General features: G+C 42.7%; 1 protein-coding gene across 5 annotated transcripts in view; it reads right to left on the reverse strand.

Moving 5' to 3' along the window:
* SNX29 (sorting nexin 29) overlaps positions 1–26,312 on the reverse strand; it is a 198,504-nt gene that overhangs the window by 129,556 nt on the left and 42,636 nt on the right. For all 5 annotated transcript variants that reach the window (XM_087973364.1, XM_087973366.1, XM_087973367.1 and 2 more), the window contains exons 15-16: positions 21,055–21,161; positions 285–401 (exon numbers count right to left, since the gene is read on the reverse strand). In XM_087973364.1, the coding sequence (XP_087829490.1) occupies positions 285–401; positions 21,055–21,161 (224 nt within the window). The remainder of the gene's footprint in view (positions 1–284; positions 402–21,054; positions 21,162–26,312) is intronic.

The raw sequence follows: 26,312 nt of genomic DNA on the forward strand, positions 1-26,312 counted from the left end.
TGTGTGTGTGTGTGTCTGTGTCTGTGTCTGTGTGCGTATACAGTTGCCAAGCCCCTGAATTCTGATCACACGACCACAAGGACACTTGTGTCATCTGTAAGCGTGAGACCTGGGTTTGCATGTCAACTGTTTTCATCACCGTTGTTAATTTAGAATGGGGATTAAGTGGATGGTGGCAAGTGGGGGTCTATTTTTTTCCTTTTCTCCTCTCCCGTGCCCCACTGCACATTGCCAAGGATGGTAGGGATGGTGACTATTTTTTTTAAAAAAAATTAAATGATTACCGGTCCTCTCAGATCGATCAGTTCTTGTCTCATCTGAGTCACCAGGGCTTCTTTGGCCATCAAGGCACGATGGAGGCGTTCGTTGAACTCGATCAGTTCCCCATGCATTTCCGCCACCTGGAACAGACACAGAGCGAGAGACAGACAACCGACAATTCAGCGATGGAGAAATGAGTGTTCGGTCATCCAAGATATGAATCAACAAAGAAATCATCTCTACTTTTGGATAAGCCAAAAGCAGAAAACAACACAAGCACGAGGCTATTGCCAAATAACATCCCTACAATACAGGAAGTCCTCGACTTACAACCATTCAGAGGGTTCAAGGAGCCAAGAACAAACCTCACTCCTTCTAGCACTGATGAAGTTACCTATTTGGGTCATGAAATGTCTGCAAGAAAACCACCAAGCTCAGAGAGCACCAAGGACCCCTCATTTCATTTATGATGGACAGAGTGTGTCCTGGGGTCCTGTGATTTCTCCCCTTTTGCGACCTCTGACAAGCAAAATCCAAAGGGGGGAGGAGTCAGATTTTGGGCTCAACTGTGGCCATAAGTCGAGAACTACCTGTGCAGGTGATCACAGGACCCTGGGAGACTGCAACCATCACAAATATGAACCTGTTACCAAGCGTCACGTAACCATGAGGATGCTGCAATGGTCATAAGTATGAAAAACGGTCACTGGTTTCAGTGCCATTGTAACTTCCAACGGTTGCCCAGTGAACTGTTGTAAGTGGAGGGCTGCTTCTACTGATGAGAAAGTAAATTCCAATTCTTTATTGATTGATTAGCCCCTGGGCCATATCAAAGTGCAAAGTTCCAGAAACAAATTATTACTAAAATGTGTTAAAAGGCTATTTAAAATGGAATTGGATAAAATACAATTTAAAATGAAATTAAAAGCATGAAGCTACGGTGAACCCAGCACCTGCCATTGTGGTTAACTTGCCCCCAAACAAACTAGAATCAGAAGCTGGCTTTAAGCCACAATCAGAGGTGGTATTCAGCCGGTTCTGACAGGTTCCGGAGAACCGGTAGTGGAAATTTTGAGTAGTTCAGAGAACCGGCAAATACCGCCTCTGACTGGCCCCGCCCCCATCTATTCTCCGCCTCCCGAGTCCCAGCTGATTGGCTGGGTCTTCTTTGGTTGTCCTGCACAGGAGAATGGAGCTGGAAAGCAGGTTAGTGGAGTGGCGAGGGAATGGGGATTGTGCAGTATCCTTCCCCTGCTATGCCCACCAAGCCACACCCACAGAAAGTAAAAAACAAATTAGTAAAAAAAAATTGAATCCCACCACTGGCCACAATACGAAAGCGACTGATCTAAAGGGGCTTTTTGAGTCAATTACACCCTTATGCAACTGGGACTGTCAGTTTCTGGAATGCTCCATGTTCTTAAAAGCCAGCTTTTATGGCTTATTATGCTGTGTAAAGACAGCCACGAGATTTTTTCATTCCCCCCAAAAAAAAATATCCAAATATTCTTTGGTATGCCTCTCATGCTTTTCTGCTTAATTGCATTAAAGGGATTCAATTCATAACCTCCTTTGATTTAATTAAAAACATCTGACTTAATTACTCGAGGCTGGGGCCGACTGAATTAGATCAAACATAATATGTCCTCTGTGCAAACGATATAGAAAAAGAAGGGGAAAAAATAATAATAATCTGCGTTCATATGCCATTTGAACCATCCCCAGGAAAATGCTTCCATTTGGAGCTAATTCACCTCCCTTAAACAAAGAATTTGATCATTTTGAGCAGAAGCATTAATATTATTAATGATGGAACATAGAACTATATCACCAGCTGCAAAGGATGCCAGCTCTTAGTCTGACTTCATAATTCAAACACCGAGATTTATAACACGTCCCCAATTGAAAAAAAAAATACATTTTTGCGTGTGTGATATTTTTGTTCATGGGGATTCTTTTAAACCTCAGTTTTTGTTCTAAGCATTATGAGGACTTCTTATACATATACATACAGACACAAACACACACATATATAGATACATAAACATATACTTATACATCTATATATCACCTTTATCTTATCTTCTTTCTCTCTTTCTTATCTATCTATCTATCTATCTATCTATCTATCTATCTATCTATCTATCTATCTATCTATCTATCTATCTATCTATCTATCTATCTATCATCACTGCCTGCCTGCCTGCCTGCCTGCCTGCCTGCCTGCCTGCCTGCCTGCCTGCCTGCCTGCCTGCCTGCCTGGCTATCTATCTATCTATCTATCTATCTATCTATCTATCTATCTATCTATCTATCTATCTATCTATCTATCTATCTATCTATCTATCTATCTATCTATCTATCTATCTATCTATCTATCTATCTATCTATCTATCTATGCGAAATACCACTCACGCATCATCACAAAATCTCCAGAACCGTAAAGCCTACAAACTTGTGAATTCTATTGCTGTATATCTGTATCTAGATCTCTATATTATCTATCTCTATCTCACTTTAACTTTTAATAGGTAGTCCTCGACTTACGATCACAATTGAGCCCAACATTTCTGTTGCTAAGTTGCTAAGTGAGCATGGAGAGTGGAGACGGGAACAGCCCAGGCCCACCTGACAACTCGGGAGGAGAGCGCCCCGCCCCTCTTCACAAGGCACACCTGGGGACTGAGGCTTAAGGAGATGCTCTGGGGGAGGGGCATTTGTCGGGAACAAGTGTTGAATTCATGGAGTTTTGTGTGCCGTTGCCGATGTTTGGAGTTTCCTGGACTTTTTGCTTTATTTCTTGCTCCCTGGATTAATTGCCTTGTTCCTTTGCTTCCTGGACACATTGACTCATTCCATTGCCCAGTTGGAATTCTTGCTTTGCAGCCATTGTGCTCAGAGCATTTTGCTGGGCTACTTGCAGCTAGAAGCTGCTGGAGGTGTGTGTGTGTGTGTGTGTGTGTGAGAGAGAGAGAGAGAGAGAGGGAGGGAGGGAGGGAGGGGGAGAGAGAGAGAGAGAGAGAGAGAGATCACTTTGCTCTGGGACTTGCCATCAACATGGGAGCATTTGGGGGAAAGCTGGAGCAATAAAGGGGCAATTTGAACTATCTGTTCTGACCAAATAATAAAAACTCTTGTTTTATTTCAATGCTGGGAATTATTTTCATTCCCAGCCGGTAATGAGTCCCAAACAGTCCCTCAAGATAAGCACCCACCTTTATCTCCTTTGAATTGCTGCCAACAACTAAAGTACCAAACGAACTGTAAAAAGCCAAACAAAGTGCAAAGTCCACACAAGATTTAAGGTTTAATCTGAATACAGCGAACAAGGTTGCTTCCTGCAAAGGTTTCTCTACCTTTGCCTGTCCTTTATACCTTATGGGAAGGGGCAATCACTTCCCAGCCTTACTCCCGAGTCGCCCCTTTTGTCTCAGCTGTTCTTGCCTTCTAGCAGCTCTGCGCACACCTAGGTCCTCTGCCTCGCTGCTGCCAGACTCCAAAGGCTCCGGAGTCAGCACCCCACTCCCAGATGGTCCTGGCCCCATCTCTGCATCGGACGCAGAACCCTCGTCCGAGTCCTCTCCAGACTCCTGGACTGATCTCCGTTCTTTCCCACAGTCCGATTCCGCTGCCGTCTGCGCAGGCTGACGGCGAACCACAACACTATCAGCCGACTGTGTTGCCTCTGTGCCTTGCCCCGGATCATCACAGTTACAACAGCACTGAAACACAGGGACAAACGCAATGCTTGCAGCATCCTCACAGTCACGGGTCCAAAATATAGTAGCTTGGCAATCAGCCAAGTGCCTTAGGATGTTTGCAGCATCCGGGGTCAGCCAGCTTCCAACAAGCCAAGTCCATGGGGAAACCTTGGATTTGCTTAAAAGACCGCACCAATCACTTTAACCACCTACAGTGATACACTCAAGAACCGGGGGGGGGGGAAGGATTGTAAAATGGGCATGACTCATTTAACAGCCAGCTTGGTTGGCAATGGAAATTTAGGTCCCCGTTGGGGTCATACATCGAGGCCTGCCTGCAGGGAGCAACTGGCAGAGCTTCACATCCAGGATGTAAGTAGCACACACACAGAGACACAGACGCACGTACCGATAGATCTGGCCGAACTTCAAAATGGTTGCTAAGCGACCAGTCGTAAGTCAAGAACTATCTGTAATAATCTTTTTTTATTATGGTTGGGCTGGGGAACGATGCATCACGTCGGTCTAATGCGAAACCTTCTAAAAAAAATAAATTCTAAAAGGCGCTAGATAGAAGAGGGGGGAATGACTTCCAACCTTAAAACTCTTCCAGAACGAGCTTACGAACCTCAAATCGATGTGAGATGAAGCCTGCACCATGGAAGGAAGGGTAAGACTGGGGCGGGAGAGACATAGGACCGATACTCTATTACTTCTGGAAGACTAAGAACATCTCCAGGGTGGCTTGGTGGTGACAGATCGCATAATCACTGGCATAATAACGTCATGCGGAGTCACGGCAAAGATCTTTCCAAAGGTCAGGTCTATCATGTGCGTAATCACAGGTGACACATAAAGTCTAAATCGACTCAAGCAGGAAACTTGCCCGAAGGAAAAAGTAGCAAAACCTGAAATATGAATTTGGCCTCTGAATGCTGGAGGCTTGCTCTGTCTGTCAACCTATAGATCTATCTGTGTCTGTCTGTCTGTCTATCTACCTATAGATCTATCTATATGTCTTTATCTATATACTATCTATATATTGTAGATGAGAGAAAGAGAGAGAGAGAAAGAAATTAGTTAAGAAACTGTAGATCTATAGATTTATAGAATATCTCTATCTATCTCTCTATCTATCCATCCATCCATCTATCTATCATCTATCTCTCTATCTATATCTCTCTATCTATTTATCTATATATCATTTATCCATATATATCTGCTGCCTGCCTGCCTGCCTGTCTTTATCTATATACTATCTATATATTGTAGATGAGAGAGAGAGAGAGAGAGAGAGAGAGAGAGAGAGAGAGAGAGAGAGAGAGAGAGAGAAATTAGTTAAGAAACTGTAGATCTATAGGTTTATAGAATCTATCTATCTATCTATCATCTATCTATCTATCTATCTATCTATCTATCTATCTATCTATCTATAGATCTATCGGTCTTTATCTATTATCTATATATTGTAGAAGATAGATTAGATACTATAGATCTATAAATTTATCTATCTATCTATCTATCTATCTATCTATCTATCTATCTATCTATCATCTATCTATCTATCTATCTATCTATCTATCTGTCTGTCTGTCTGTCTGTCTGTCTGTCTTATTATTATCTATATAATGTAGATAATAGATTAGATAAGATACTGTAGATCTATAGATTTATAGTTCTATCTATCTGTCTATCTATCTATCTATCTATCTATCTATCTATCTATCTAGGTTTATAGAATCTATCTATCTATCTATCTATCTATAGATCTATCGGTCTTTATCTATTATCTATATATTGTATAGATAGTTTAGATACTATAGATCTATAAATTTATAGATTCTATCTATCTATCTATTAGATCTTAGATAAGATACTGTAGATCTATAGATTTATAGTTCTGTCTGTCTATCTATCTATCTATCTGTCTGTCTGTCTGTCTGTCTGTCTGTCTGTCTGTCTATCTATCTATCTATCTATCTATCTATCCATCCATCCATCCATCCATCCATCCATCCATCTATCTATCTATCTATCTATCTCATCTCTGAGTTCCCATCTCAAAGCAACTCATAACTCATAAATATTCATATAAGCAAGTTTGGATGTTTCTTTATCTTTCCTTTCCTTTCCTCTCGTCTCCTCTCCTTTCTCCTTTCCTTTCTCCATATAAGAAAAAAAAAATCAAAAGTTCAGAAGAATTGACCTGACATATTGTACCGTTTAATTTACTTGATTGTATCTGACAGAGATCAACTTCACTTACAAAAGCAGCGGAAAGAAAATTGACCAATTCTGCTTAAAATGTCCTTGGCATTCTAATTATCCTAAATTTCCTACGGGTGCTTTCCCCCCCTCCCCTTTACCCAGCCATCAATCCACTTCCCCCTGTTCCTTCAACATCTAATTTCCTTCCTGTCACGGTACTTTTAAAAAAGAAAAGAAGTGAAGAGAATGCACTTAATTGCTACTCAAATTAAGATTCTTCTTGTAAAAAAGCCGACAGATCATTGGAACTACATGGTAATTAAAAGAGCTAAGATGGATTATTAAAATTCTTCCCTTGGTCCCCCTCCCCACAAAACCCACCCACCCTTCATTCTGAGAGGCTTGAATCCCCTGAGGAAATTACAGGTAGTCCTTGACTTATGGCCACAAGTGAGCTCAAGTTTTCTGTTGCTAAGCAAAACAGTTGTTGTGAGTTTTGCCTCATTTTACAACCTTTCTTGCCAGCTTGGTCCATCAAGCCATTGTTAACTCATAAAATATTTCCATGGTCTTTTAGAGTTGCCAACAGGAAGGGGAGCAGTGGACAGCTTGAATTCCATAAATGTTTTCGAAGATAGTTTCTAGGTGACCGAAGTTTCTGCCGTGCAAAATTCTAACTGGAGAGCATGATTGATGACTCTGGGCTATGGATGTGTCCCATTGGAGAATATGAATTATGATACACCCAGGGGGTGGGGGAAAACCAGGGTCAAGGGTGACAATGAATTAGGTGTCTCAGAGTCGGCTATACCCAGGCAGTGCCGGACCGTTTAACTTCCAATAAATCCTTTTTAAGTTTTGGAAGTTTGGCTCGAGACTCATGATTTAAATGGGGGTAACTGCCGGAGCCCTGACAGCCACCATAAAATTGGAAGTAAAAGATGTAAAAAAAAAAAATCTTGTTCCCATAGCCTGAAAAACAAGTAGTAGTACAAGGAAGAGACAAACAATGACTCCAACAACTTAGGCATTTTCCGTGTTATTCTGTTGCCACACACAGCAAAGAGTTCTACTAAAAACTAACATTAAATTTGGGTAATAACAATTATTTCATTCCTGCACATAAAAAACTAGCAGGCTTAACTAGTAGTGACTCAGGCTTTCAAGAAGAACATGGCTAGAAATATAAAAGCTTAAAAATACATGTATTTTTAAAAGTTCATTAAGGGGGGAAAAATGGTATGAGATTTTTCCCCCCCCAAAGATGATGATTCATAACTCTTGCTGGCAAGCAAGCCATTACTAAATCTATCATTTGAAGTCCGAGGAGCTTAAAACAAAGATACATGAAATATTAAAATGCTCTCCAGAGGTGGCCAAAAGCTGGTGAGAAGTTCAGGAAAAGTAGTAAATTTCTTACCGTTTATGGTAGGGGGGGAAAAAAGGAAGAAGTGGAATGGTTACTGAGACAGAAAGAGACAACAAAAGGCAGCAGCACCATTCCGACGCAAATAGTATCACAACTTCATTGAGTCACACTTTTTGTGTGATCTGCAAAACAAGAAAAGTCCATCACACATCCTCTCCTTCCTGCCACTCATCTTGACCCCGAGCCAGGGGGAAAATCTCCAGAATACAAGCATCCCAGTTCTGAAATACCCAAACCTAGGTCAGTTTTGGGACATCCTTCCCTCCCTCTACTGACAACGTTTTGTGTGTGCAGCATTGTCAATTTGTTTTCTCAAACAATTCCTGTATAGTGCATGAAGTTACTCACTATCAGTCCACCCAGGAAAATCAGATAGGAAACACAACTAGATGAGCTAATGCTGTGTTCAGGGGGGTCTTTAAGACTTGTGGACCTCAAACTCCCAGAATTCCATGCTGGCTGAGGAATTTTGGGAGTTGAAGTCCACAAGTCTTAAAGTGGCCAAGTTTGGAGACCCCTGGTCTACAGTCTACAGTCTACAGTCTACAGTCTATTCTATTCTATTCTATTCTATTCTATTCTATTCTATTCTATTCTATTCTATTCTATTCTATTCTATTCTATTCTATTCTATTCTATTCTATTCTAATTCTAATTCTAATTCTAATTCTATTCTACTCTACTCTACTCTACTCCTTTGGGCCCCCTCATGCTCTGAGCCAGCTATTGCTGGCTGATTGTGTGCAAAGCAAAGTTCATTCCACTGACTTTCCAACTGAGCATAAGGTGCATCTCTTGTTTGCCATGAGGATAAAGCCTTGAGCATGTTTGAGTTCTGGAAACGATCTTGCGCATGAATTGGTTTCTAAGATCTCCGTCTGCAGGAAATGATTTTGTTCCAATGAGCCCTTGAAACCCACACAGTCCGTCCTGTGAGCGTCCTACCCATTGATGGATTCTTCAGTAATGGAATAAAATATTCCCCGTTTGAACAGGCAATCAAAAGCTACCCTCATAAAGGAAAACTTCTTTAGCGTTGCCTTTGTTCTCACAATGTTATTATTTAACCTTGATGGAAAATCATGGTCAGATGCGGACTGATCGAAGGCACTTTCAAGGGACCTTTCACAAAAGAGCCTTCTTCAAGGTGATCCAGGTTCTCACCTACAAAGGTAAGAAGGAAGGCGTCTCTACAATGCCTATGTGTTTTCCTTCTTGGGGGAAAATACCCCCAGGAAAGGGGGAGAGAAGGAATCAGAGGTGGTGGTATTCAGCAGGTTTGGACCAGTTCTGGAGAACCGGGAGCAGTAATTTTGAGTGGTTCAGAGAACTGGCCAATACCGCCTCTGACCAGCCTATTCTCTGCCTCCCATTGAGTCCCAGCTGATCGGTTGGGTCTCCTTTGGCTGCCCTGCACAGGAGAATGGAGCTGGAAAGCAGGTTAGTGAGGTGGGAGGGAATGGGATATTGCAATATCCTTCCCCTGCCATGCCCACCAAGCCACGGCCACAGAACCGGTAGTAAAAAAATTCAAATCCCACCACTGGAAGGAATATGCCAGCATTCCAACTAACCAACTCCAAACCAATAAACTCTGAAACAAACATTTCTTCAAAGTTCCATTTTAGTTGTCATATTGGCACATTTGGGAAAACCTGAAATCTGAGAGTTTTGGCTTTTCCCTTCCCAAAAGAGAAATCAAAGGTCCCTCCCCTGCACCCATCAGTCCGTCACACAGCCCAATCAAATCTTCGTCCCAACTGGAGACCATCCTTCCAGTCGCTCCCCTCCAGGTGCAGGGCAACATGTCCTTGACTCTCTGAGAAAGGAATGTCGTTGCGTCTAATCTTCTACCTCACTATGAATCAATCCCCCTCCCAAATTCCCAGGCACTCAATGTGGCAGCATCGAAGCTTCCAAGTAAAATATATGGCTTCCAAGGCTGACACAGACAGGCTCCCAAGAGTTCGTCTTCCAAAATTGCCATGTCTCTTGCCAACTTTGTACCAGATGCAGTGTGGAACCGGAAGAAAAGCACCCTCACCGCCAGTGACGGGAAGACACGGCCCACCAGGGAAAGTCTCCCTTTGACGATCAAACAGGGTTTTGCAATTGGAAAGCTCTCAGGGCTTCCTAGATGTACTTCAGACCGCATTAAAAAGTAAGGGCAATATGTCCTCCTGGGTTTGGAACGATGGCTGTTAAAACCTAACCTTCTCCAACAAGATATCACAGCCTGAACTCGCTGCGCTGAAGACATTAGCTAGCTAATAGGTGACTCTGCAGGGAGAAACCCCTCCACACACACACACGCACCCCGTGGCGCTTCATCAGCAGCTGCTCAGATACCCATAAAATCTATTGCTCCGAGGCAGGCGGCGAGAGGGTCATGCCCCATTCTCCACCACTGTGATTCCTCCGACAAAGATGATTAGGGGACTGGAGGATAAAACACAAGGTTGCAGGAACTGGGTATGTCTAGTCTAATGAAGAGAAGGCTTAGGGGAGACGTGGAAGCATATTCCGGTATTTGAGGGGCTGCCACAAAGAAGAGGGAGTCGACTTATTCTCCAAAGCACCAGATGGCAGGACAAGAAGGAATGGATGAAAACTAATCCAGGCGAGAACCAACTGGGAACTAAGGAGAAATTTCCTGCCAGTGAGAACAATTAATCAGTGCGACAGCTTGTCTCCAGAAGTTGTGGTGCTCCATCACTGGAGGCTTTTAAGAAGAGATTGGACAGCCATTTGGGTCTCCGGCTTGAGCTGGGGGGTGGGTTGGACTAGAAGACCTCCAAGGTCCCTTTCTACTCTGTTACATTCTTTTACATTGCTCCCAGGGGTGGGGAATGTTGGAGAACCTGATGGCCAGTCCCCCTAACATTCAAGCCACAATTTAATTAGAGAACTTTACGACCTCTGAGAAAGTCCATATGCTTGAATGGCGCCAGACTCTTCTTTCCAATAAGACGTTTAAAGACGTCCTGGTTATTCACTGGGAATAATAATCTACAGCGCAGCCTCTTTAAGGAAAGCAAGTAGCTCCTGAAAACTGCTTGCTTCACAGCCTTTTCCAAATGCCCCATAACTATAGCCAATAAACACACTGAGGAACTTAAATAGTTTGTGGACATGTCCCTGACTTTTTCTTCTTTTTCTTCTTGTTCGCCCATCCGGCTAGAAATTGATTAACATGGTTCAGCTACTGTGTTAGTGAAGAGAAGGACCAGGGGAGAGATAGCAAGTCTTCCAATATTTGAGGGGCTGCCACAGAGAGGAGGAAGGGGTCAAGCTATTTTCTAAAGCACCCAAACGGCAAACAAGGAAGAATGGATGGAAACTGAACAAGGAGAGATTCAACCAGGAACTAAGGAAAAATTTTCTGACAGTGAGAACCATCAACCAATGGAACAGAAGTTGACTTGGGAAGTTGTGGGAGCTTCAGCACTTGAGATTTTCAAGAAGAGATTGGACTGCCTTTTGTCACAAATGGTGTAGGGTTTCCTGCTTGGGCGGAGGGTTGGGCTAGATGACCTACAAGGTTCCTTCCAACTCTGTTATCCTGTTATACTGCATCCAACTCATTCCGTAGAGTGGCCTTAAAGTTATAAAACGCTAATTAACTTCTTCCACAAGAGAAAAAGAGGAAAAAAAACACAACATCTTCCCAAGAGACTGCCCCAGGCTAAAGCATTGCAGCTCTTCTTTAATTGTTCCTCCATCTACCCTCTTAGGATCTTTACCCTAGTTTAAATATCCCAGTTTCTAAATCTTGCGAGACTTTTTTTCCCCCACCAAGAAGGATTTAACCATTTCTATCCGGTGGTGAGATGGAACGTAGTTGCACCACAACGTAGTGACATGATAGCGGTGTTCCGTTATCCTAGGGGCTGCCGTAAAGAAGAGGGAGTCAAGCTATTCTCCAAAGCACCTGAAGGCAGGACAAGAAGCAACGGATGGAAACCAATCGAGGAGAGAACCAACCTAGAACTAAGGATAAATTTCATCTCATTTGTGAGAACATAAGGGCTCTAGGCCAGTGGTGGCTAACCTTTTTTGGGCTCCTGTGCCAAAAATTGTGCACGCGCTTGCATGCTCCCAGAAGGCAATTTGCCCCCCCCCCCCCCACATATGCATGCGCAATCCACCCAACCACCCCCTTACCTGCACTGCACTTCACAGCTGATTTTTGGCTGGCTTGAGGCCTTTTTTGGCCTCCCAAGGGCTTGAGGAAGGCTTCTGCAGGCTTCTGCAAGCTTTGCAGGCCGAAAACTAGCCCTGTTTCGTCACTTCCTGTTTTTTCAAAAATACCGGAAATGACTAAACAGGGCTAGTTTTCAGCCTGTAAAGCTTGCAGAAGCCCGCAGAAACCTTCCAAAGGTCGAAAAAGGCCTTAAACCGGCCCAAAATCAGTTGCGAGGCGCGCACATGCGCAGTGGGGATTTTACAGTATCCTTCCCCTGGAGTGGGGACGGAATGAGGATTTTGCAATAATCTTCCTCTGCTACGTCCACCAAGCCACGCCCACAGAACTGGTAGTAAAAAATTTTGAATCCCACCACTGGTGCTGTTGTACCTTCTCACGGTCGCTAAGAGAACTGTTGTAAGTCAAAGACTACCTGTATTACAAATTGGTCATTTCTGGTAGTAAAATTTATATTTCCCATTATCTTCCCACAATGTCCTCTAGAGTTTGCTTCAGTGGGTTCCCCAATGCAGACAGCCCATGAGCTCAGTGGAATCCTTTCTGCTAGCAGATGGAATTTTATTTATCGGGACAGGAACTACTAGCCCTGATGGATTATGGTCTAATGCAAATCGATGATGCCGGCTTACTCAACTATGAAGGACATCATTTTGGTGTTATGAAATAAAAAAGGAGGGTAGTAGAAATCAAGGGACATTTATCTTACAACTCTCTTTGTAAAGATCTCTAGGACTAGTTTTATGTTCCTGGTTTTCACAGGCGGTGATAGTCCATAATGTATTAATTAGGACTAGCAGCCAGCACTGTAGAGGAATAGCTTTTTAATGGAAAGAGGTTTCTAATAGAAAAACAACACAACGTGCTCATATACACACGCACACATATTTCTGTCTGAAAGGTCCAGCCACAAGGAACAGTTTGAAGGACACAGCTAAACACATTTGCTTGTTCTTTTTCTTTCTGCCTTATAAACATTGACAAATATTATAACAGATTTCCCCCTCTCCCCCGAAACATAGCCACCTAAGCTAAACAGTTAATTTTTCATGTTCTCAATCCTCAAGCCTTCAATTAATTTATGAACATACACGTTGATTGGATTTTAGGGCCATCAAGTCCAGTCCAAATAGAAAACGACCTATTGTCCATGTCCTTTATTCAGCCTGCAATGCAGACAGCTGTTTAAGCTTGACCAAAATAACAGATTTAATCAAACTGATGTGCTGGAAGGAAGAAGTCATCCAATATTTTTAAGAGGGGCCACTCCTTCATTGAAAAAAAAAATCTATATGATTCTGAATTTCCAAGTTACAAATAAGAAGAAAATAAATAAAGGCCCCAAACAACTGAATAGCAAAAATTATGTCAGAATTTACTCATAAGATTCAGCCATGATGTAATTTGTTCAATTTGGACTTAGTACAACTGTATATGTGAGCCTAGTTACAGGATTTTGTAAACCTATGGTTTATGGATTAAACTGATGTAGGACTCTGGGCGGCCCAATAAAATCATTGTATTAACTCACTGAATAAACTGATTGTACCCATTGCTAACCAAAAGTGATGTTCATTTATTGAAACCTTTCTGAATACACCCCTGAAACTGTGGGAAACTGTTCAGAGCCATAGAGATGACCTTAAGAAAAACATACAAAAGGTATTACATTCCCGCAAGAGAAGAAGGGATGGAAAAAGTAAAAGGATTTAAAAAGGAAGATTGATTTAGCTCACTTGTGGCTACATATGGATTCTAGGCAGATCTCTCCTTTAACACCACCCCTGGTTCTGCCAGTCCTCTTCCTACATGCAGACTAGATTTGAAGTTAATTAGAATTATCTCAAGGTTTCTTGGGCCTTTGTCCAACCCAGGACGATTTTCTTCAGCTTTTCAAAGCAATCTGTGCTGTTAAGATGCTGTGTTCGTATCCTGTGCTAAGGCATTATATGATTTTTTTATTATTATTATAGTTACTTCAATAAACCAAAACTAAACAACCCTGGCTTAGTGTTATGGCACCCCAAAGGTGGATTGCACTGAGAAAATATTGATTTCTTGGACTCGGTCTCCTTCAAGTGCATATTGCTTAAATTCCAGGTAAAGGTTTGAAAAACAAAAGAAAGCTCTAGAAGGATTTAGAGTTGACCATGGAGGTGATTAAGGAGGAACTTGGAGAAGAGATGACCCAGTCCAGAAATTGAAGGAAGTGTGAGAAATAAACCCAGAATAACTCCACTGATTTTGATGGGATAGAGAGAAACATGGTCAGGCTTTCCAGATTTGGTTATTATATTCTACGAAAATCAAGCAATATTCCTGGATTCTTTGCAGTGTCTATTTCTGGGTTGACCTCCCTCAAAGGGCTAGCACATGCCTTCAACACATACTCTCCTCCTTTGCTTGAAGCTTCTCTCCAGCCCCCTCGCTTGCAACAACCTTCATTTATCATATTCGCCACCATCAGCACTACCCTGGATTGCTGCAAACCATCTTTTTTTAACCCCACTCACCCAACGCCATGGAGTTTTAACCACTATGAAGGTTATTTGAGCTATCCTGGGGGGAAACAAAACACCCAAACATTTTGAAGAAGCAACTGGACTTTCTTTGCTTTTCTTTGAAGACGTTTCGCTTCTCAGCCAAGGAGCTTCTTCTGCTCTGACTGAATGGTGGGGAATGGAAGGATTTACATTCCTTGCAGGAATCTGGTCGTTAGTATTCTTTCTGAGAGTCATCAAGAATACATGGAGGTTTATCTATGCTCCCAGGGTCACCTGAATAGTGCAAATCAGTGTGTGGAACCTTTTTGGAACGGCTGAAAGGACTGTGTTGTAAACAGCACATAGGTGGTGTCATATCCCTCCCCCTCTGCTGAAACGGCGCCACCTATCTGCTGTTTGTAACATAATCTTTTCAGCAGTTCCAAAAAGGTTCCACACCCATTTGCACTATTCAGGTGACCCTGAGGATGCAGATAAACCTCCAAGTGGCCTCAATGACTCTCAGAAAGAGTACTAACGACCAGATGATTTCAAGGAATATAAATCGTTCCATTCATCACCATTCAATCAGAACTGAAGAAAACTTCTCGGATGGGAAGCGAAATGTCTTCAAGGAAAAACACTCCTGCAGGAAGGTTACTATAAAATCCTCATTCTCTCCCCACCCCACTAGCCTGCTTTCCAGCTCTGTTCTCCTGTGCAGGGCAACCAAAGGAGACTCAGCCGATCAGCTGGGTCTCAAAGGGAGGCAGAGAATGGATGGAGGCGGAGCCAGTCAGAGGCGGGATTTGCCGGTTCTCCGAACTACTCAGAATTTCCGCTCCCGGTTCTCCAGAACTGGTCAGAATCGGCTGAATACCACCTCTGGACCTGGGTGACTGAGAATCTCCGTAGACAAAAATCCCATACCTACGTAAGAAAACCCCAACCAACGTAAGAATCCACACGCGGGCAAATTCAGAAAATGTGATGCCTCAACTGTTCAAGGGTGCATTTTGTGTTTAAGCCAGCTCCAGATTCAAGTCAGCATTCTTTAATGCCAAAATGATTTCTTCTCTTTTGCGGAGGCAGCTGCTGTTTGCCTGAACTTGACTTCTCAGAGAAACATTATTCTATGATTGATTGCCTGCTGAACTCCAATACCCACATACCAGATTTCCTGATATAATTATAGGCTATTGGAAGTTCAGCTCTGGAAATGATTTACGTAAAACTTCTGATTGGATCAGAATCCTGTTATTGGCTTTTCCTATATCATTATGATTAACACATTTCATAACTATTTATCCATTGTTCGGTGAGTCCCTTCCCACCAGGACAGCTGTACATCAGATATTTTTGTTCGTTAATTATAAGTTGTTTTTGCATATATATAATTGCAAGATTGAAAGATGGGGAAAAACTGAATGCACGAAATGACCACCAATCTAGTTTTTTTAATATATCTGTAGTATATCTATATCTATATATATACACATACACACACATACATACACACACACACACACACACACACACACATATATGGTATTCAGCTTTGTTCGGGTATTTTCCCACGTCATTGTAGTTGTGCTTTTAAAGTTGTGCTTCTGATTGGATCAGAATCCTGTTATTGGCTTTTCCTATATCATGATTAACACATTTCATAATGATGTGGGAAAATACCCGAACAAAGCTGAATACCATACATGTAAGTACCCACGAAAACTTAAGAAAACATATACACACACACACACACACACACACAAACACACACATACATACATACATACATACATACATACATACATACATATATCTCTCTATCTCTCTATCTGTATCTGTATCTGTTGTGGCAGCAGGTGCAGATGGCTGAGGAGAGCGAGGACTCAGATGAGGGGCCAGGACCATTAGGGAGTGGACTGCTGCCTTCAGAGATTGTGGGAGCTGGCAGCAGTGATGAGGAGGTTCCCGAGGAGCCTGTGCCAAGTGCGTGTGCGCACAGGATTGCTTGCAGGAAAGAGTAGTTACAACAGCACGGGCGACTCGGGAGTAAGGCTGCAAGGTAATGGCCCCTCCCTCAAGAAAATAAAAGCCAGCTGTGAAACGAACCTTCTTTGCAGAAGGCAAAGATATTTTGAAACTCAGCCTCGTGGACATTACAGTTGGTATTTGAAGACTCTTGTAAACTATTTCTTATCTGTTGTTTTTTGGCAGCCTTAAAAAAACTTGGCAAGGCTCTTTCTTGTCGGAGCTAATTAGTTGGAAGCAGCCTTTTATCTGTGAAGAAACAGGATTCATAGATGAAACATAAAAAGGTTATACTGCTGCCTTTGTCTTGTGTTTGATCTCTTGGAACCAGGTTTGGGTCAGAACATACACACACACATACATACATACACACATACATACACACACACACGGTTCTGTCTCCACTGCTCATCGCTGCTACCGGCTCGCCTGAACCGGGCCAAACCGGTAGAATACCACCACTGGTCGCCAAAGTGCAGAAAGATTCGAAAACGTGCTGTTTTAAGGTCAGATCACTTCCAAGCTATGCCAAAAGGCTGCTTTGAGTTCCGACTGGCATATTTTGGGACAGAAAGTTCTGGAACATGTGGCTTCCCCCGTGCAACACACCCAATAAGGAGAATGCGATCTGAGACAATTTCAAGGCTAACTCTCACTGGGGAGTTAGGGGAAGGGGGAGTATATTAGAAAGGTCGCTTGCTTCCATATTCTCTCTCTGGAGCTACGAAGTAATTGCTTGCACTCTTTGCGAGCTTAAGCATCCGAGACCTCAGGGAAAGAAAATGTGGAACAATTACAAAATGCTGGGATGATAAATCTCAGCTATTATTACTAATTCCTCAGATTATCTGCCGATGCAGACACGCATGACATCCCAAAGTGCCTGGTACCTTGGAGCTCAAACTCTCCACAGGGCCTTAATGGTATCGGAAGTTGTTGGTAGTCCTTGACTTACAACCATTCGTTTATGTCTACTTTAATGAACAAAAGGAGTAGTGGGGGGTATGTGTGTGTGACAGAACAGCAGTGTTCCAGTCTCTCAGGAGCTGCCTCAAAGAAGAGGAAGTCAAGCTATTTTCCAAAGCACCTGAAATTAGGACAAGAAGCAATGGGTGGAAACTAATCAGGGAGAGAAGCAACTTAGAACTAAGGAGACATTTCCTGACAGTGAGAACAACCAGTGGAACAACTTGCCTCCAGAAGTTGTGGTTGCTCCATCACTGGAAGCTTTTAAGAAGAGATTGGATAGCCATTGGTTTGAAATGATAATAGGGTTTCCTGCTTGAGCAGGGGGTTGGACTAGAAGACCTCCAAGGTCCCTTCCAACTCTGTTATTTCTATTCTATTCTCAATAAAGTTTCTATTCTCAATATTCTATTCTGTTCTGTTTTATATTCTATTCTATTTTATATTCTACTCTATTTTATATTCTATTCTACTTTATATTCTATTCCATTTTATATTCTGTTCTACTCTATTTTCTATTCCATTCCATTTAACTTCTATTTTTTATTCTATTCTATTCTATTCTATTCTATTCTCAATATTCTATTCTGTTCTATTTTATATTCTATTCTCATTCCCATTCCTTTTTTTTATTCTATTCTATTCTATTCTATTCTATTCTATTCTATTCTATTCTATTCTATTCTACTCTACTCTACTCTACTCTACTCTACTCTACTCTATTCTATTGTATTCTACTCTATTCTCAAAAAAGATTCTATTCTACTCTGTTCTATTTTATATTCTATTCTACTATTTTCTATTTATTCTGTTCTCTATCCCATTCCATTCTATTCTATTCTACTCTATTCTATTCTCAAAAAAGATTCTATTCTACCCTGTTCTATTTTATATTCTATTCTACTATTTTCTATTTATTCTGTTCTCTATTTCGTTCCATTCCACTCCATTCCAAGACAAAGAAACAAAAAAGGGGAGGGGAGGAGACCTACCCAGTTCAGTGCATCCGCCTTTCCTCTCCCCCATCTTTCATTCTTTGCCCTAAGAAACAAAGGACCAGGCAGCTCTTGCTGAGTCTCTCTCTTCACGGCAGGCACTGGGTCGCCTCAAAGTTCAGCTTTGATTCAATACAGAGTTTTAAGCCTGATGAACTTCCTGATTCAGCCCTCAATAAAGCTCCATTATGAAGAGCATCCTGAATGGTAAAAGGCCGGGGAAAACTACAAAGAAAGCCAGATTCTGCTTTCTCATTTCCACGGGGTCATCCTGTCCAGTCAACCCTGTCTTCCCTGGCTTCAGCATGGAACAATGGATTTAAATGACAGGATATGAGGTCTGCCACTGAATTTTAGAGGAAAAGAGCTTGGTAGACAGAGGAATCGATAATATGGGTATTATAGTCCGAGTCAAGGCTGGGTAGCCATCTGTCCGGGAGGTTATTATTTGAATTCCTGTGTGGAGGAAACAGTTTGAGGTCCACCAACCCAAACAAGGGGATTCTAGGTGACCTACAAGAGAAACAAGGGAATCTAGTTCTTATCGATCAGGGGATTCCCAACCGGGGGGGTGCAAGAGGATATTCAAGGGGGTGCGAAAATTTGGGTTTAAAAGTTTCAAAATGGCTACCAACCTGCCTTCCACTGAGCACCTGTATACTGCACAAGTCAAAAAGAGGGCTGTGAAAATATCTACGGACCCCTCACATCCCAGATATAAAATGTTTCAACTCCTTCCCTCAAAACGACGCCACAGAGCCCTGCACACCAGAACAACTAGACACAAAGGACAGTTTTTCCCCGAATGCCATCACTCTGCAAAACAAATAATTCCTACAACATTGTCAACTTATTTACTAAGACTGTATTACTATTCTTCTTCTCAAACTTCCTATTACCTATCTCCTCCCACTTATGACTGTAACCTTGTTGCTTGTATCTTTATGATTTATATGGTTTTATTTAGTTTCCTAGTATGATTTGATTGCTTATTTAGTATCCTATGACTCACTAAGTGTTATGATTCTTGATGAATGTATTTTTTTCATGTACACTGAGAGCTTATGCACCAAAGACAAATTCTTTGTGTGTCCAAGCACACTTAGCCAATAAAGTATTCTATTCTATTCTATTCTATTGTATTCTATTCTATTCTGTTCTGTTCTGTTCTGTTCTGTTCTGCTCTGCTCTGCTCTGCTCTGTTCTATTCTACTGTTCTGTTCTGTTCTGTTCTATTCATTTTCTACTCTACTACAGTACTCTATTCTACTCTATTTCTATTCTATCCTATTGTATTCTATTCTATGATCCAAACCAAGTATTTACTTTCACAAAGGGTGCAAGAACATATCAGAAGCGTTCTAGCTGTGAGGAGTATAGAAAATACCAAAATGGGAACCCCTATAAGTATAGATATCAACATTTAAGCCCAGATTAACACAGCTAGTATGTGCAAGCAGGCATCACATCAAATCCAGCCAATTTTCTCTTCTTACCTGAGCTACCTGTGCAGCAGAGAAAGCTGCATATTGCTCTTAAACTGATGTCAGAATAAGGCACTGATTGTATTACTCTGATCGGATTTAACAATACAGGCGATCCTCAGCTTACCTATTTATTCGCTTACTTATATTTCACCGTTATTATTTTTCCAAATAACTCAAGGTGTCAGGATTCTGGCACTTAACCCCATTTTAATCATGATTCACAAGCCATTCTTCCAAAACTTCAAAAGGATTTATTGGGAGTTAACATGTCTGGCACTGCCTGGGTGTAGCCGACTCTGAGACACATCATTCATTGTCACCCTTGACCATGGTTTTCCCCTCCACCCCCCGGGTGTATCATAATTCATATTCTCCAATGGGGCACATCCCTAGTCAAGAGTCATCAATCATGTTCTCAAGTTAGAATTTTGCAGTGGCAGAAACTTCGGTCACCTAGAAACTATCTTTGAAAACATTTATGGAATGCAAGCTGCCACACTGCTTCCCCCTCCCTTTCTGTTGGCAACTCTAAAAAGACCACAGAAATATTTTATGAGTTGACAACACAATTAACAACTGTCTTTCCCAGGAACTAACTTGTCAGGGTCCACTTATTGGTCCACAATGGGGTTAAGATTCCATAATCCTAGCTGCCTTGGATAGATTTACATGGAAAAACTACAGGGTAAGCAGAGGTGGCATTCAGCCGGTTCTGACAGGTTCTGGAGAACCAGTAGCAGAAATTTTGAGTAGTTCGGAGAACCAGTAAATACCACCTCAGGTTGGCTCCGCCTCCATCTATTCTCTGCCTTCTGAGTCCCAGCTGATTGGCTGGGTCTTCTTTGGTTGCCCTGCACAGGAGAACAGAGCTGGAAAACAGGTTAGTGGAGTGGAGAGGGAATGGGGATTTTGCACTATCCTTCTCCTGCCATGCCCATCAAGCCATGTCCACCAAGCCACAGCACACCCACCAAGCCACATCCACAGAACCGGTAGTAAAAAAAAATTGAATGCCACCACTGGGGGTAAGGGGTGTCTGTTGGACGATCTCACCAAATCGTATGTAAAAACAATCACTGCGGCGTAATCATCCCTGATCATTAGCCTGCAATAAATCCCCTCATTTGAAAAATACTAGCAGAAATGGAAGGCAGAGATCGTGCACGTGTTTGCAAAATAGATGTTAACCTTCGGAAGAAGCGGTGATTAAAGAATTGTTAAATGTTGTGACACAAAGGCTGGGAAAACCACAGGGAAAGAAAACTTCCGCCACAGAAACCTTTTCTTACCTCAATCAGCTTCCTTTCATAAGAATTTGCGCGTTCCTCATTGTTTTCCACTTGCTTTTGTTCGGGAATAGAAAATTCACTATCTGCGTTCCAAAGATTTGGCAAGACTAGAAGCAAAATAAAACACAGGCTGCCGTCAGTAAAGAGCGATCGGTTTCATTCCCAGATATTTCCTTAGATAAATCCATTCGACCCAGATCATTTTTACCGTTAGAAATGCCCCAACGCAATTCGTCATTCCGAGCCCAACGTTGTATGCTCAAAATATTCTGAGTAATGTTTTCTAGCATTATCTGCCACAGGGTGGAGGAATCCATGGTCATGGTAATGATCAGTTCCCATCATCCTCACCCAGAACCAGGGGTGGGCTACTGGGAGTTCGGGAGAGCCCCTAGCTAAGACTCTGTGGGGCTCAGAGAGCCCCCAATAACCTCAGAAAGAGAAGCAGCAAGAGAAAGCTCTGAATAGGCTTAACTGAACTTCTGGGCATTGAGCCAAGAGCATTTCACACCTGGTAAAAGTGCTGCAAGCTAGATAAACAATCCACTCAGCGCTTGCGAGGGAGAGCCATTGAGAAAATCAGATAGCATAGCCACTCGCCTCCAAGGGGATTAATTCCCAGATAATAAGAATCACATAACTCACCAGAAACTCCACTAAGACTCCAAGATTCCCTCTCAAAGTCACGGCTATTAAGCCTGATTTCACCCAGTCTTTTGTTTAAGTATTAAATGCACGAAATAATAAACAACTTTTTGGTATATTATCTTTTTTTAGGTAATTAGGGCAAAGAAGCAATGTTGAGTTGGCCACACCCACCCAGTCACATGACCACCCAGTCACATGACCACCCAGCCACGCAGAGAGCCCATAAAATATCCTGGAAAAGATGGTAATGGTATGTGGGAATGGCCTTGGGAGACAGGAGGAAGAGTTACAGTCTAGACAACTTATCCTTCAAAGCTAGTTAGGAACAGGGTTGATTAAGGGACTCTGGATTCCCCATTGATTGACTCATCAGAAAGTCGGAAAAGGGGAATCCCATGACTTTGGGATGGTGAAGCCGTCATAAATACAACTCGGTTGCCAAGCGTCTGAATTTTGATCACATGCTCCCGGCCAGGGATGCTGCAACGGTCGTAAATGTGAAAAAGAGACATCAGTTTCTTTTGTCAGTGCCGTTTAACTTTGTACCGTCACTAAATGAACCATCATAAGTCAAGAAACTATCTGTATTGAAATATTGTGACTTTGGAAATCGGAACGGACCTTCCAGAGTCGTAAAAGAATCCGAGAAGTGTCTTCCTTTTCGAGTTGAACTAAGCCAAAAGAAACAGCAGGAGTGCTAAAAAAAAATTCAGTTTCCTTAACCGAGACCAACAATAACAACAACCATCGCAACAAAAATCCCACCCCTTTTGCTATAGCTTAAAGCAATGAACTCAGTGGTGGCTGTGCTTAACAGTATATTATGCGCTTAACCAGATTGCTGAATTAACCCATTTTCCGGGCTTACACAGCTCGTCAAATCATACTTCCACCAAATGGCCTAGATTCACACAAGACAGCAATTCACACGCACAAAACTGAGAGCTGAAGTTAAAACTAATCACATTCAGTGTGGTCTTTTTGGTCATGGTTGTGTATTCTGTGAAGACAGGCACTCGATTGTGCATTCGATTTTTATTCTGTTTGGGGGGGGGATCATAAAACAAAGGAGAGAAAATATACTGATTAATGAAAGATAAAACGACAATGTGGAGCCCTAAATAGCCCTGCTTGCTACTGGCAACCTTAAACCGGCAGCTCAATATTTCAGATAAAACAGCGCTTAAGCAGCGAGCGATGAAATTGCTTACATGTCTCTCTCTCAAAAAAAAAATGGAGCGAACTGAAGCCCCAGATAGAGAATTTCTCATCTCCACCCCCAGAGATAAGAAATGCCTAGAACTTTTGTAAACATTTGTAGGCCTTAAAACCTGCTTCAATCACATCAACTCTGAACGTGTCAAAATCCCTAAATCCATCACTTGGGATGAAACCCTGCCAAGAGGAATGCTTGGCTTCATGAAGAACGTCAATAATAAACTTAATGAAGATAATCAAATAATAAAAATTAAATCATCATAATCCCTCCCTCTTCCTTCCATGCCTTCTCCTCCCTCCACCTTCCTTCCATGCTTCCATCCTTCCTTCTCTAAATATCTAGTTAGATTTCCTTCCTTCCTTGTTTCCTTCTTCCCTTCCTCCCTCCCTCCACCTCCCTCCCTCCCTCCCTCCATCTTCCTTCCTCTTTGAATATCTATAGCCAGATTTCCTTCCTTCCTTCTTTCCTTCATCCCTCCCTACATCTTCCTTCTTCCTCCCTCCCTCCTTCTTCCATCTCCCTTCCTTCCTTCTTGGAATATTTATAGCTAGATTCTTTCCTTCCTTCTTTTCTTCCTTCCTCCCTCCCTCCATCTCCCTTCCTTCCTCTCTCCCTCCTTCCTCCATCTCTCTTCCTCCCTCCCTCCCTTTCCAAACAAACATCTATAGTTAGATATCTAGTTAATTTCATTCCTTCCTTCCTTCCTTCCTTCCTTCCTTCCTTCCTTCCTTCCTTCCTTCCTCCCGCCCCCCCCTCCCTTCCTCCCTCCCTCCCCTCCATCTTCTTCCCTTCCTTCTTTGAATATCTATAGTTAGATCTCTTTCCTTCCTTCTTTCCTTCCTTCATCCCTCCCTCCCTCCCTTTCCAAACAAAGCAGCCATCTACTTTTTTCTTCTTCTTTTAGGTATGTCTATGGATCTCTTGGATCCATTCTTGTAACAAAGTTTGAGGGCCAAAACATTCTTCGTCAGCAGGCCAAGTATAGGTATTAAATCCAAACCAGGACAATATACAGATTATTCACTCTCGGGCTACCTGTGTCAGCCTCACAGGGTTAAATAGCTAGGAATCACACACCAATGAGCCAATTCCACTTTAGTATAAGGCTACATTGGCAGAATCTTGCAAGTTTGGAAGGACAGTTCTTTCCCTGCCTCCTTTGTAGCTCAGGAAACTAGGGATGGTCCCTCCTGATCCTCTTTCTCCACCCATTGATGCAGCTGCGGGCTGCATGGTCTCTTCTCTCCCCGTTCCCTTGGCAGCATCTTTTCGCTCAGTCTCCCAAGGTCTTTCTCACATGTCACGACAATCTGGAAGCTTCGTTACCTCATCGTACATTGAAACTCAATTTAAAACTGTACTAAAAAAAAAACAGAAGGAAGGCAGTGCCAAACGTAAGCAAATGTACTTTGCTTTGCAGCTGCTTGTTTGGTTCCAAGCCAAATCGAGCTGGGTGAAGTTTTCAGTAGGAAGCATTGACAGTTAACATGCCATATGCACGCACATGCACACACTCTCCTCTTCCCTTGCGCAGGTGGGGAGTGAGCTTCTGAATAAATGCAAATGTCACTTGATGGTCTGAACGGATCCAACAAGGCAGAAGCGGATCGTTCTGGCTAAACAAAAGAAGATCAAATCAGCTGGACAACACTAGAAACAAGAGCTTCCCCAAACCCCACCACGTAAAATTATAATGCTGCCCAAAACTGCCAAGGAAGAGTGGCTTCCCTTTTGCTCTGTACAGAAAATAAAACAGCACCACGCCATAGATCGGGGTTGGCACAGGAGCCCAAGAGGATCCTGGGAGAAAGCAGATACGCCAGAAGCATCTGGTAGACCTCAGATAAAATAACTGGCAAACAAAAATGGAAAATACAAACACCGCAAGGTACATTTGTCCAGAGGTGGTGAATTCAGCAGGTTCTGACCAGTTCTGGAGAACCAGTAGCGGAAATTTTGAGGAGTTCGGAGAACCGGCAAATCCCACCTCTGACTGGCCCTGCCAACCCCATCTATTCTCTTCCTCCCATTGAGTCCCAGCTGATTGTCTGGGTCTTCTTTGGTTGCCCTGCGCAGGAGAATGGAGGTGAAAAGCAGGTTGGTGGGGTGGGGAGGGAATGCGGATTTTACAGTAACCTTCCCTTGCCACGCCCACTGTAGAGTTGTAATTGCAGGAATATTCCAATCTCGGATGGCAAACCTCAGATAAAGAATGTTTCCAAGCAAATACAACTCAGGCAAACAAAGTCACTAATCTAAAGGAGGATTAGAGAGAGGAAGTAAACATATGTTAGAGTTTAACTAGAGATAATTAATTGTATGGATTACTGTGGTAAACAGTAACGAAAGTTAAGCAGTAACCAAAGTTGACCAGGGATGGAGGATAACTAAAAATGTGTATAAATGCAAGACTAGACTCCAATAAAGATCATCATGATTCAGTTGTTCATGATCAAACAACTCAACTGCCTCGTCATTACAACAGCCCACCAAGCCATGCCCACAAATCCAAGCCACGCCCACCAAGCCACCAAGCCATGCCCAGAGAATGCCACACTCCTCAAGCCACACTCACAGCTGATCATCTGGTTTCCTTTGGTTGCCCTGCACAGGAGATCGGAGCTGGAAAGCAGGGTAGTGGGGTGGGGAGGGGAGGGGGATTTTGTAGTATATCCACCCCCTGCTTTCCAGCCCTCTCAAAGCGGTTTACAGAGTCAGCCTCTTGCCCCCCCAACAATCTGGCTCCTCATTTTACCCACCTTGGAAGGATGGAAAGGATGAGTCAACTTTAAGCCTGGTGAGATTCGAACTGCCAAATTGCACTCAGCCTGCAATACTGCACTCTAACCACTGCACCACCGGGGGTCTTATTCTTAGATGAAGAAATTTGATTAAGAAAACACTAGGTGAGGAGGCGTCTTCAACAACCTTTTATGCAGAGGCACAAACTGTTTATGTAAGCCCAGGTGAACAACCTCCTCAACATTAGCCTCCTCTTCAAAGTTTGGAAGTTCTGAATCCCACCTAAACCTGCCGGAGGTGGGAGAAAAGGTCAGCTGGAGAGGTGGAGGTTCTCTGAGGAAGCTAGAAAGGACAGAAAGGAAGAACTTGTTTTTTCTAAACAGTTTGCCCCCACCGTGACAAGCACGTTATGATGGGCCACCCACCCCAATGGCAGCTATTTTGGGAGAAGACCCACAGCATGCTCTCAAAGTATCAAGAGCTAAGAGTTGTGGAAAGCTCTGGCGATACGTTTATGGGTGCATTTAGTGGGTGTTTCTTCACCAGGATCTCCAAACAGCATCCGGATAGTGGGGAATGATGAAGGATCTAGTCTACCTTCAGCTATGGAAACTTCCTTGAAGACTTTGAAACCAATCGGTCAAATCGT

Source organism: Notechis scutatus, chromosome 12 (genome assembly GCF_049901735.1).
Source record: "Notechis scutatus isolate UNSWTSFEM ecotype Mainland chromosome 12, rNotScu1.2, whole genome shotgun sequence".
NCBI lineage: Eukaryota > Metazoa > Chordata > Lepidosauria > Squamata > Elapidae > Notechis > Notechis scutatus.